At 56.3% G+C, this 12029-nt stretch overlaps 1 protein-coding gene across 7 annotated transcripts in view; it reads right to left on the bottom strand.

Annotated features, from left to right (window-relative positions):
• Positions 1 to 12029, bottom strand: part of SORBS3 (sorbin and SH3 domain containing 3) — a 31537-nt gene that overhangs the window by 9899 nt on the left and 9609 nt on the right. For 3 of the 7 annotated variants that reach the window (XM_055348914.2, XM_019032414.4, XM_004046756.5), the window contains 11 exons: positions 11319 to 11475; positions 10949 to 11066; positions 9014 to 9207; positions 7732 to 7795; positions 4547 to 4585; positions 3989 to 4055; positions 1835 to 1925; positions 1544 to 1630; positions 1392 to 1445; positions 559 to 645; positions 41 to 87 (listed from right to left, as the gene is read on the bottom strand). In XM_055348914.2, coding sequence (XP_055204889.2) covers positions 41 to 87; positions 559 to 645; positions 1392 to 1445; positions 1544 to 1630; positions 1835 to 1925; positions 3989 to 4055; positions 4547 to 4585; positions 7732 to 7795; positions 9014 to 9207; positions 10949 to 11066; positions 11319 to 11475 — 1005 coding nt within the window. Of the gene's footprint in view, positions 1 to 40; positions 88 to 558; positions 646 to 839; positions 857 to 1391; positions 1446 to 1543; positions 1631 to 1834; positions 1926 to 3988; positions 4056 to 4546; positions 4586 to 7731; positions 7796 to 9013; positions 9208 to 10948; positions 11067 to 11318; positions 11476 to 12029 lie in introns of those variants that run through there. The other 4 variants (XM_019032416.4, XM_019032417.4, XM_063709127.1 and 1 more) reach the window with 3 other exon arrangements.

Genomic DNA, 12029 nt, shown 5'->3' with positions numbered 1-12029 from the left:
CTGGGACAGCCCCCTTCCTCCTCCCGCGTCTCCCACTCACCCGGCCGGGGGCCGCTGCTCCGGGGCCCGTCGGGGCGCCGGGGAGCTCTGCGCGGGGAAACGGCGCAATCAGGGCCCGCGACCCCGGGACCCAGCGGCAGCCGAGGCCGCCGCCTCCGGAAAAGCTCGCGGCTCGGGAGGGGAGGAGAGCGGGCGGGACGCGGGGTCCTAGAGGCGCCCGCGCGGCCGATGCCGGGAGCGGGGCGGGAACTAGGGGAAGGGGCGGGGGTCCCCGAGGCTGCGGCCCGGGGGCGGGACGGGGCGGGCGCCCGGTCGTCGGGCTGACGTGGAGTCCGCTTAGAAAGGCTCCTCGGGGTCACTTGCGAAAGTCGACGCCCTGTATTTTATTTATGGAGGAGCGAGCCCGCCAGCGCCCAGGAGGGCCCGAGGCCGGTGCGCGCCTCTGGAGGCCGGACCTCGGCTGCCCGTCCTCCGCCCAGCCCAGCCGCCGAGGCTCCCGGCTCGCCCCGACCCTGCGGTCGCCGGTGTGCCCCGCGGGTGAACCCTGGGGGCTGGTACCTTGGGGGACGGCAGTCGGGTCTCAATTGCCCGCAGGTCCTTGTCCAGCTCGGCGCTCAGCTTGGCCAGCTCTCTCTCCAGCAGCACCTGGGGGCGGGGAGAGGCTGGGCAGTGAGGGGCAGCGCACGGTGGGGGTGGGAGGCAGCGGTCAAAGATCGACTGTGAAAAGCAAGGCCAGCGCACCGGGCCGGCGTAAGGGCAGGCCTCAGCGCACGGGCCGGGCTCCTGCCAGGAGGTGTGGCCCAGGGTGCCAAGAGGGCATCCCCGCCACGGCCTCTCACCTGCCCTGCACGCCCCGGGAGTGCCTACGCGCTTCCTGATCCCGCGATTCTGCAGTCCTACCAGTTTCTGCCAAGTTATGTCTCTGTTCCAGCACCAATGGGGCTCCCCATTTCCTCTCCCATCTTCTCCCGCCCTCCAAGGCCTGGCTTCACTGTGCCCATCCAGGTTCCCCTGCCACCCCAGGGACCGGAGCCCCCACCCCCACGCTGCTTCCTGCCAGCCTCTGCTATGGGTCTCCGCCGGATCAGGCCCTCGGAGCTTCTCAAGGGTCCAGCTCCACCTCCAAGAATATTTCCTGATAATCCCAGTGCGCACTGACCACTCCCTTTTCTGCTCCTGCTTTGGCCAACACATATTTATTTAACACATGTTTACTGAGCGCCTCCTGTATGCCAGCCACTGTCCTGAGTGCTGGCATTACAGAAATAAACCATGCGGGACTGGAGAGAGAGCTCTTAGTTCGTGGCCTATGCCCATCGTCACTGGGGCCCCCAAAACCCTAATCTCCCTGGTTTATCAGGCTGCTGTCCCCAGCACCCTGCAGCACTCACCTCAATGGGCTGGGAGGGTTTCTCACCAGGGTCGTCCACCAGCGGTTTCTTGGGCTGAAGGGTAGAAAGGGTGTGTCAGAGCAGGTGAACTCACTTTCCAAAATGTATCAGCTGAGGGTGCGTGCACACTCCGAGAGCCAGCCAGCACTCACCCTCTGCCCAGTCTCTAATTCCTGCAGAAACTGGTTCCAGGACTCTTCCGTCCAGACATTGTCTACTTTTTCCCGGCGTCTGAGCACCTGCGTGGAGGTGGGTGGGTGTCAGCTTGTGAAGAGGGCTACTGGGACACTGGCCAGGCTCAAAATGCAGGCTTGCAGGCCCCTGCCCTTCCCCTGGCCCACGGTGTCCTCCAAGGGATTCAAGCTGAAAGGACATCGTGGCACAGGGTCTTGGCCATACAGCATACAGCTGGGGCTGACCAGGGACTATGCTGGGTGGGCTACCTGATTTGGGGGCTGCAGCACAGTGGAGAATGCTCCAGGTCTGTAGCTGAAGGTACTTCTAGGTAACTCTTCAGAGTGGTCCCAGCTTCTTCTAAAGAAAGGGAAGGACATCTCTTCAGCTTCCTTTTAGGGAGACTAAGGCAGAAGCCAGCACACAGCCCTCTCGCCCTGCCCTTGTCCCTGCTGTGGGGTCTACTCTGCCTCTGACTGCCCTGCCGTTACTCTGGAAGCAAGGTTAAACTGTGGAAGTGTGTGAGCTCCAAGCTTAAATTCCAGCTCTACTGTTTAGTGGATGTGTAACCTTTAAACAAGTTACTGATCCCTCAGAGCCTCAGGCTCAGAACCTGTAATATAGAAATGATTTGGTGAGAGAACATATGTGAGGTGCCCGGGAGAAGGCCTCACACATATATTTGCTCCAGGTGTGGCCCGACCCTCTCCTGCGGGCCTTTTTGCTAAAGTGTCCTGTATGTGTGTTTGGTCTGGCCCCATGACTGTGGCTATGTGCGTCTGTGCAGCTTTGAAGAAGCTGGTCTTTCTGGGTGCAGTGGCTGAGTGATAGTACACCCACGGGCAAGGAAAGCCAGAGGCAGCCCTGCCCTGCAGCTCTGGCCAAGTTATTTCTGCTCCCTGGGCCTAGTTCCATGAGGGTGCTGGATTCAGTGACTCTGTCTGTGAGACCACCCCAGCCACTGCAGTACAGCATGGACACATCTGCCTTAGCTCCCCTCCAGGGCCCCTTGCTGGCTGGCTTACATGGAATGTTCCAGCCTCTGTTTGAAAGTTTCCACCGAGAGGAACCGCTGCATTGGGCTTATCAAATAATACAATGTCTGACCAAGGGTTGGGGTTTGTTGGCTGAAATAATGACTCCATTCTGATTTTGGTAATAATAAAAGTGGCTGTGAGAATGGAATATGTCATTCCTAACCTAAGGAAGCAGTAATCATAATTTTTTTTTTTTTTTTGAGACGGAGTCTCGCTCTGTCGCCCAGGCTGGAGTGCAGTGGCGCAATCTCGGCTCACCGCAAGCTCCGCCTCCCGGGTTCACGCCATTCTCCTGCCTCAGCCTCCCGAGTAGATGGGACTACAGGCACCCGCCACCGCGCCCGGCTAATTTTTTGTATTGTTTTTAGTAGAGACGGGGTTTCACCATGTTAGCCAGGATGGTCTCGATCTCCTGACCTCGTGATCCGCCCGCCTCAGCCTCCGAAAGTGCTGGGATTACAGGCGTGAGCCACCACACCCAGCCTTGTAATCATAATTAAGCCTGTATATTACTAATGTTTGTGCAGGCTTGCTATGTGCAAAACATGATGCATGATACACACATGATCACACTGAACCCTCTGGGCATTACCACTTAAAAGTGGGGACACAGAGGCTCAGACTGAGTGGGGTACCCACAGTCACATGACTAGTGGCAGTGCACAGGCTTAAACCCAGAACTCAGCGTCCAAATCTTGAGCCCTTTGCCTCTGAACCTTATCGGTGATGCCCAGAGCTACGGGCCAGTTTCAGCCATGCTAATGAGACGAGTCCTTCCCTGCAAGGGAATAAGAAACTCAAGGATTTAACTCTGAGAGCAAAGATCCTGATTCCCACGGTGGTGCTGACCCCGCCAGGGGCCCCAGCAGCCGGGCGGAGCCTGTGGTTTGCACAGAGGAAAGGAATGTCATCCTTATCCCTCCAAGGGGCTCCTCTCTCCGTGCTATCAGGCGGGAACTTGGGTTCTTCCATATCCCTTGTTTTCTCTCAGGTTTCAAAGTGGACAGCGCCAGGTCGAAGTTCCCCTCAACAGTTCTGTCCACGGCTGTCCTGGCCGCCCCACTCCCGGTCTCACAAGACCGGTGGGATCTTTGGGGCAAAGAGTTCCTGCTGCTGACCACAAACGCATCACAGGCGTTCCTGGCCAGGAGCGGGTGCCAGGTCCACTCCTGCCCACCCTTCCCCTTTGACCCTGTAGGGAAGAGAGTCTGTGGGGGTGGTGGAGACCCAGAGATGGGACAGAGCCCAGACGGACACGGAAGTGAGACCCCACTCCTGGCTGGGCTCCGAGGCTGTGCCGGCTGTGGTCACGAGGGGGCGCCCGTCCCATGGTGTCTCGCGGGCCGCGCCCCTCCGCAGCCCTCGGCCCCGCCCCACTGTGCTCACCCACTGGAAGATGCTGCCGGGCCGGGCCTGTGGGCAGGTCTTTGCTGGGCTCCTAGATGCCTGGGGTCTGCAGAGGAGGTACACGAGGAAAGCATTGAAGGTGGGAGGAGACAGGCCGTGACTGGGGCTGAGGGTGCCTGGGTGATTATTTAGAGTTTCAGCACCACCCCCTTGCTCCTGGGTGGATGGTGGGGACAGGGTGGTTGGTGCTCAGGGACACTGAACGTGGGCATTGCCCCCAGAGCTTTACGACGTTTACTACATCTTCAAAACAACTCCGAGTAGGTGATGATCTCATCTTATAGATGAGGAAAGGGAGGCCCAGAGAAATCCCGGCCAGGGAGTGGCAGAGCGCGCGTTCCCCGTGCAAGCTGAGGCTGTTAATTACCACCTACCGGGGGATTTGAAGTGCTCTGGAAATGAGCTATAAAAACCTCTCAGGTTGAACTGAGCCAACTGGCGAGCCCCAAAGCCAGGCGGGGCTGCAAGTCCCAGCCCCAGGGAGGGGCGGACGCAGGCGCAGGGCTATGGCAGGCAGGTGGGCCCGCAGCCCCTCACCTCTGGGTGGCTCCTCGAAGGTCCAGTCCAGCTGCAGGTCTGCAGGAGCAGAAGGGACCAGGTCATGGGACGGGGCAGAAAGCAAGGGCAGGGTGCCCTGGGAGGCAACCTCAGCCGCTCCCAACATCCCTAGAGTAGGGGGCTGAGGGCTGAGTCAGGGCCTGAAGAATGTCCCAAGGGAGGGAAGGAATTAGGAGGGCAGCTCTCTGGAGGGCTTGAAATGCCTCTGGCAGGCTTGGGGCCTAAGCGAGCCAAGCAGGCAGCCGCCTTGCCCAAGCCCTCCTGCTCCTCCCTCCCTGTTCCCACACACACCCTCTCCTGACCTTTGTGGACTTGCCCTCACCACTCAGGCTGGGGAAACTCGACTTGCACCCTCTTCCAAACGCTTTCCTTTCTCATTTGCGCAGACCCACTCCTAGCTCCTCAAGGTGCCTGGGAATTTCTGGGGCTTCCTGGAAAGAGCTACTGACCCACTGCTCCCCACGGCGCGCGGGCGTGCACGCGCGCGCGCACACACACACACACACACACACTCATGCGCTGCAACGGCACCTGCCTAAACGCCAGCCACATCACCCCTCACTGGACTCCACACCCTCCTCTGACTCCTGGATTTGTCTGCTTTCCCCCATAGTAAACTGTAACCAGTGACCATAAAGACCACACCATCTCCAATCCCCCTACTCCCCGTCTCCCTAAATAGGCTTTTGCTCACCACTGCCCAACCACTCACTCTTATCAAGGATGCTGGTGACCTCCACGTTGCCAAATCTGACGGTCAATTCTAAGTCTTCATCTTACTCAACCCATCAGCTGCATTTGTCACCACTGGTCACATTTTTCTTTTGGAATTCCCTTTCCACTCGGCCCCAGGGAGATCTCTCCGTTTTCCTCCTACCTCCCTGGCTCTACCTTCTCAGTTGCCTTTTTGGTTCCGCCTCATCTCTCAAACTTCTAAGCATCCAGGTGCGTGGGGGCTCAGTCCTGGGGTCTGTTTGTCTCTCTGTCTCCCTAGGTGATCTTGTCTAGTCTTATGGATTGTTGTTTTTCAGAGACGGGATCATGCTATGTTGCCCAAGCTGGACTTGAATTCCTGGGCTCCCAGGAATTGAATTGAACTCCTCAGCCTGCCAAATAGCTGAGACTGCAGGTGTGTGCCACCACACCCAGCTAGTCTTAAGGCTTTTAAAACGCCATCTATTCCCATGTTTCACAATCTTGGCTGCTAGTTAAAAGTTTAAAGTTTCCCCACTAGAATTACTGGGGAAACTTTAAATCAAAATCTCTCTCTTTTTTTTTTTTTTTTTTTTTTTTGAGACTGAGTCACCCAGGCTGGAGTGCAGTGGGGTGATCTCAGCTCACTGCAACCTCTGCCTCCCAGGTTCAAGCAATTCTCCTGCCTTAGCCTCTGGAGTAGCTAGGATTACAGGTGCACACCACCATGCCCAACTAATTTTGGTATTTTTGATAGAGACACGGTTTCGCCATGTTGGCCAGGCTGGTCCCAAAATCTCTTTTGAATGAGTCCCGGGTATTTCCATCTGCAGTTTTAGACCTTATCCCGTGAACTACAGACTTGGATATTCATCTGCTTACTCAACCTCTTCACTCAGAGGGAACATGTGTCTAAAACTGAACACCTCTTTTCTTTTTCTTTTCTTTTCTTTTTTTTTTTAGAGACAGAGTCTTGCTCTATTGCCCAGGCTGAAGTGCAGTGGAATGGTCTCAGCTCACTGCAACCTCCGCCTCCCAGGTTCAAGCAATTCTCCTGCCTCAGCTTCCCGAGTAGCTGGGATTACAGGTGCATGCCGCCACACCCAGCTAATTTTTTGTATTTTTTAGTAGAGATGGGGTTTCACCATGTTGCCCAGGCTGGTCTCGAACTCCTAAGCTCAGGCAATCCACCCACCTTGGCCTCCCAAAGTGCTAGGATTACAGGCATGAGCCACCGCGCCCGGCCTGTGAATGCTACTCCTACAGTCTTCTCTGTTTTGACAAATGGCAACTCCAATCTTCAACTTGCTGAAGTTTAAAACCATCCTTGACTCTCTCTTCCAAGCCACGTCCAATCCATCAGCAAATTCCAGTGACTGCAGTGTATTCAGAGTCTCATCCTGTCCCACCAGGGCCACTGCTACCGCCCTGGTCTAACACACGATTATCTCTCCCCTGGATTGAAGCAAAGTTGTAAAGGTGGCCTTTTCTCCCTAGCCCTTACCAGGCAAGGGAACTGGTTCCACCATTCCTTTCCCACCCCACAGCCAGGCACAATCTTTTCAGCCATTACTTGTCAGAGCATGGCACTCTTCCGCTCAGTGGCTCCTCCTTATTTGCACCGTAAAAGCTGAAGTCCTTATAATGGCCCACAAGGCCCCACGTACCCTGACACCACCACCTCTCTGACTCCATCTCCCACCACATGCTCCTCGCTCCAGGCCAGGCTCTCCTTGCCCGTCCAGAACATGCTTCTACCTCTGGGTCTTCGGAGCTCCCTTTGCTGGAATGCTTCCCCAGCTCTGCCAGGCCAACTCCTTCACTCCCTCCATGGTCTGATCAAACACCGCTTACAAATGACCTTCCTGGCCCCTCCTGGGTGAAGTAGCAGCCTCCCTGCATGGGGCACTCTCCTAGTCTGGCTTTATTTTTCCCTAGCCCTTTCCACCATCTGTCATGTCAAAGGTGTGTCTGTTTATTGTGTGACTTCCTTTGATCTTTGGCACCTAGAATAGTGCTCAGCACGTGGTACATGCTGAATAGATGGTCAAGGACTCACTGAATGGATGGGTGACCTCGGAGCCAGCTCATAGGCACCCCCAGGGTTGGCTGCATTTTGAGTTGTGGAAGAAAGCAATGCCTCCAGTAAGGGAATGACCGCTAACAGTGGCATTCCAGCCTGGCAGGGAAATCAGAGAGGGACTTCAGGAAAGGAATGGCTTCTCAGTCCCCTTAGACGACACTGGGGGACAGTGGCTGGTCAATGTCCTTCTTGGGGATGCTCTAGAGACCGCTGCTGGCCCCGAGTACAGGGAGGGGACAGCCTATTTTCAGGACTACTCATTAGAGCCTGGGAGAAGGTGGAGAAGAACCCCTTGAGCAGCTAAGTCCCCTTTTCTTTCCCTGTCTCTCCAAGCCCCAGGGGCCAGAATCCACTTCGGCAGGGAGAGGGCCCTGGAAGGGTATCTTACCTGGCATTTTCCGGTGAATCTGCTGGAACATTCTCCGGTACCAGTCTCTGGGTCTGTCAACACTCTGGGATCAGAAAATGCAAAGTCAGTCCTCCCTGCTTATTCACCCTCCCAATATCAAGCCACAAAAATTTTTCCCTAGTGAGTCCCTTCTCTGGCCATCCCTGAACCCCCCATAGGTGGGCTGGGAAATGCTTCTCTTGCGATCTCTTTAATAACAATAGCTTCATGTAACACGTCCTATATAAGTAAGATATATGACAAGATCTCCATCGAAGTGTGTGCAATAATGATGTTATGAGATTTGGGGCAATTTACATTTTTTCTCTTTGCTTTTCTTTATGTCTAGTGTTTCTACAAAGAACATTTTTCTTTTGGGGGGAGACAGGGTCTCACTGTGTCACACAGGCTGGAGTGCAGTGGCATGATCATAGCTCACTGCAGCCTCCAATTCCTGGGCTCAAGCAATCGTCCTGCCTCAGCCTCCTGAGTAGCTGGAACTACAGTCGTGCACCACCTTGCCTAGCTAATTTTATTTATTTATTTTTTATAGAGACAGGGTCTCACTATGTTGCCCAGGCTGGTCTGGAACTCTTGGTTTCAAGCAATCCTCCCGCCTTGACCTCCCAAAGTGCTGGGATTACAGGCGTGAGTCACTGCACCTGGGCCAAAAATGACAGCAATAATGTAGGAGTGAGATGCGTGTTTCACATCACCTGCTTCATCCAAGCCTCAAAACAGCCTCAAAACAGGAAGGGAATGTTACCAGCTCCAATTTCCAGATGAGAAAATGGAGCTGGCTCAAGACACGAAGGTGGATGGAAAAGGGCAGGGTATCCCCAGTCCTAACTGGACCCCCGGATCCTTCCACGCTTGCCACAGTGAGAGACCTTCTCACACAAGACTCACTCACTCATTTGGCCAGTCAGTCATTCATTCAGCAACCATTTCATGAGCGTCATGACAGGCCCTGGGGATATGAAACTAAGAGAGGGTCCCCTGCAGCCCCGGCCCTTACAGCAGGGGTTCTCTACCTTTGAGACCCTGATGGGAGTTCTAGATCTGTACCCCGCACAAACCACTTGAGCAACGCAGGCACACGAGGGTGTCTGCAGCTTTATGAGGTTTACAGCCCCTGAACCCCACCACGGTTGAACCCCTGCTTAATCTGGGATGGTTTGGGTGCGGCCTTTATCGCCCCACCCCACTTTAATGCACAGAAGTGGAGTTCCCTGTAGATCCCTGGGCCCCATCTCTCCGTGGCCCCCAGCCCTGGACTCACAGATCGGGGGGCAATGGGCATGCCGCTCTCATCCACGGGCCCGATTCCCTCGTACTTGACCCAGCGCTTGTCCCGACGCTTGCTGTCCTTGGTCCACGTGGCTGACCAGTTCTGGGTGTGCTGGGAGGCAGGGACCTTTGTGCTTGCAGAGGGCTTGCTCCCGGGGCCTGGCCAGGTCTGATACCACGCAGGGTCTGTTGGGTGCGTGCAGGAGAGCATTAGTGAAAGGCAGGGGTCTCCACCTGAACCTGTGTGTCCCTTAGCTCCTCAGAGCATGGATCTCTGTGGGTTCAAAGTTTCAACATCGCCTTGTTTGTTTGAGTGGATGACTCAGAGCACCACGGGCCTCTGTTTGTTTAAGTGAATTTAAATGGATTTGATCTTGAGAATGCTGTGCCTGGCCCTACCCCCATCCTTCTTTCCTGGGACTATCCTAAGTGCTTTCAGAATAAGGTCTGGAAATCATTACTTGTAGAGAATGCAGGGGACATCCCAGCTGGGGTGTGGCAGTAAAGATGCTGGGCTTGGAGGGGACAGACTTGAATTCAGACCCCAGCTCTACCACCTATTGGCTGCCATGGCCTGGGGTACATCAGTCACCTTCTCAGTGTCTCAGTTTCCACTTCTGTAAAACAAGGGTCACTGTGACAAGGATTCAGTGACATCTAGCGTGTGTGACTGTACCCAGCACAGTGCCTGGCACACAGTCGAGAGGCTCTCAGTGAAGGTCAGAAACCCATTCCCCAGACATGGTTGTGACTGAGTCCTCAACTTACCCATAAGTGTTAGCCTCTAAGTAGCTAGGGCAGCAGAATAAGGGCTTTGAGGCCAGATGTACAAGGGTGTGAATTGCAGCTCAGCCTCTATGGCTGAACATCTCTGCGAATGGGGTTTCTTACTGGGAAGCTGTCAGTCATCATCACCCCTACTTTGTCAGGATATCGAGGGGTTAAACGAGGTGAGCCTCGTAAAGTGTTTTTACAGTATCCAGCACACTCTGGGTGTTCCATAATTGTGTGGGTGTTTTTTTTGGTTTTGTTTTGTTTTGTTTTTGTTTTTGTTTTGAGACAGAGTTTTGCTCTTGTTGCCCAGGCTGGAGTGCAGTGGCACAATCTCAGCTCACTGCAACCTCCACCTCCCAGGTTCAAGCGATTCTCCTGCCTCAACCTCCCAAGTAGCTGGGATTTCAGGCACCCGCCACCACACCCAGCTAATTTTTGTATTTTTATTAGAGACGGGGTTTCACCATGTTGGCCAGGCTGGTCTCGAACTCCTGACCTCAGGTGATCCACCCACCTCGATCTCTCAGTGTGTGTGTGTTTTAAGTGACAGGGTCTTGCTGTGTCATCCAGGCTGATAGAGACAGGGTCTTGCTATGTTGCCCAGGCTGGATAATTGTTAAATGAATAAATTCCTTTACACAGCACCTGTCTTAGGGGAATGCTCGATAAAGGATGTCACTTTAGGAGAGACATGTTCAGGGCTGGCCTGCACCCAGGAGTTCCCAGGACCTCTGGACTGGGATCTAGAACTGCCTCTCTAACCTCCTGCTGGGCAGCCTGTTGGGCCTGAATGGGACAGTCTCCACCCCTTCCCAAGCCAACAGATACCCACATCACCTCCACCTTTCCATCCCCAGTCCCTGTGGGAGGTCCTCCGGCGCCCAGGGCTCCTGCACGCTTCCTTTCCCTGGCACCAGGCTGGAGGGCAGGGGAAGGGATGCATCAGCCTGCTCTCCCCAAGCGGGTGTCTCTTGCAGAGTCAGCAGGCTCCGCAGGGAGGGGCTCGTAGTGAGCCCAGAGGCCTCTGAGGAACCTCCTCATGGCCTTGAGAACCCCATCTCCAGCTGCTGCCCCTCCCGCTTGACACAGGGCAGTGCCAGATGGCAGGGCCCTGACCCTCCATCTCCGGCATGAGGTTCCTGAGCAGACCTACCCGGGTGCTGGGAAGCATCTCGTCTTGGTGTGTAGCCCCCATTGCACACAGTCCTGGGCGCGGGGTCGTGGAACTGGAAATTAAGGGTGTTGGAGCCACCATTCCGGATCACGGGCACCTGCGGGGAGGGGCCGGGAGCGGCAGCTCAGGGCCCAGCAGGGCGGGAGGGAGGGATGGCTACTAGGCACAGCCCACACCCCTCGGTGATAGTCCCAGGCCTGCCTGACGATTTTGTGGGAAACCAGCGAGGCCCCCCAGAGCTCTCTTCAGCCCTCCCTCCATCCCTTTCCCTCCTGCCCCCACCTGATCTGCTAGCGTCCCAACCAACTCCGGGCCCACAGGACACCCTCCTCCCTACTGACTCACTCACCCGTGTCCCCCGGGAGGAAGACCCTATGTGGGACTGGAGGTGGCCAGGGATGAAGTCGTCCAGGCTGAGCCCAGCGGGGAGGCTGCGGGGTGGGCCCTGCATGCTTGGGTCAAGGTCGGAGGACTCCGGGCAAGCCAGCTGCTCCTCTGCGTGTCCTCTGTGGGGAAGGAGGAAGGAAGGGAAAGCCCTACTAGGCTAGGCTGCCCATGCCCTCTTGGCTCGACCCTGGGATAGGGGAGGAGGGGCCAGCTGTGGGAGGGGGTCCGGACCAGCTGGGTACTAGCTCAAGGACCCAGGAAACAGGCCACGCCAGGCACCCGCCTGCAGGCTGCCCGTGCCTGCCGGCTCCTAGGGGCACAATGGGCCACTTGTTAGGCCCAGGGCAGGAGCTCCGGCTGGGAGTGGGGGAGGGGGAGCTTGGGTGAGGAGGAGAGGAGGGGCTGGCCAGGAGCCCATGGGGCTCTCCCTGCATGGTGCAGCCGGCTTCCCCACTCCCCCGGAGGGAAGGCGCAGGGGAAGTGGGGCAGCCGGCAGAGAGGGGGCCTGGGAACACAGGACTTTGTTTCAGTTCCCTCTGCCTCCCCCAGGCCGTGTGGGCATCTCTTGCCTGCGGGTACAAGGGATTACTCAGCCACCCGCCCACTGCCCTGCAGGAAGCAGTCAGCAGGGCCTTAAGCCCAATAGGGCCAAGGGGAGCGTCGGGGGCATTTC

This window comes from Gorilla gorilla, chromosome 7 (assembly GCF_029281585.2).
Source record: "Gorilla gorilla gorilla isolate KB3781 chromosome 7, NHGRI_mGorGor1-v2.1_pri, whole genome shotgun sequence".
Taxonomy (NCBI): Eukaryota; Metazoa; Chordata; class Mammalia; order Primates; family Hominidae; genus Gorilla; species Gorilla gorilla.
The sequence above is the reverse complement of the archived record's forward strand: the minus strand, read 5'-3'. Positions and strand labels throughout refer to the sequence as shown.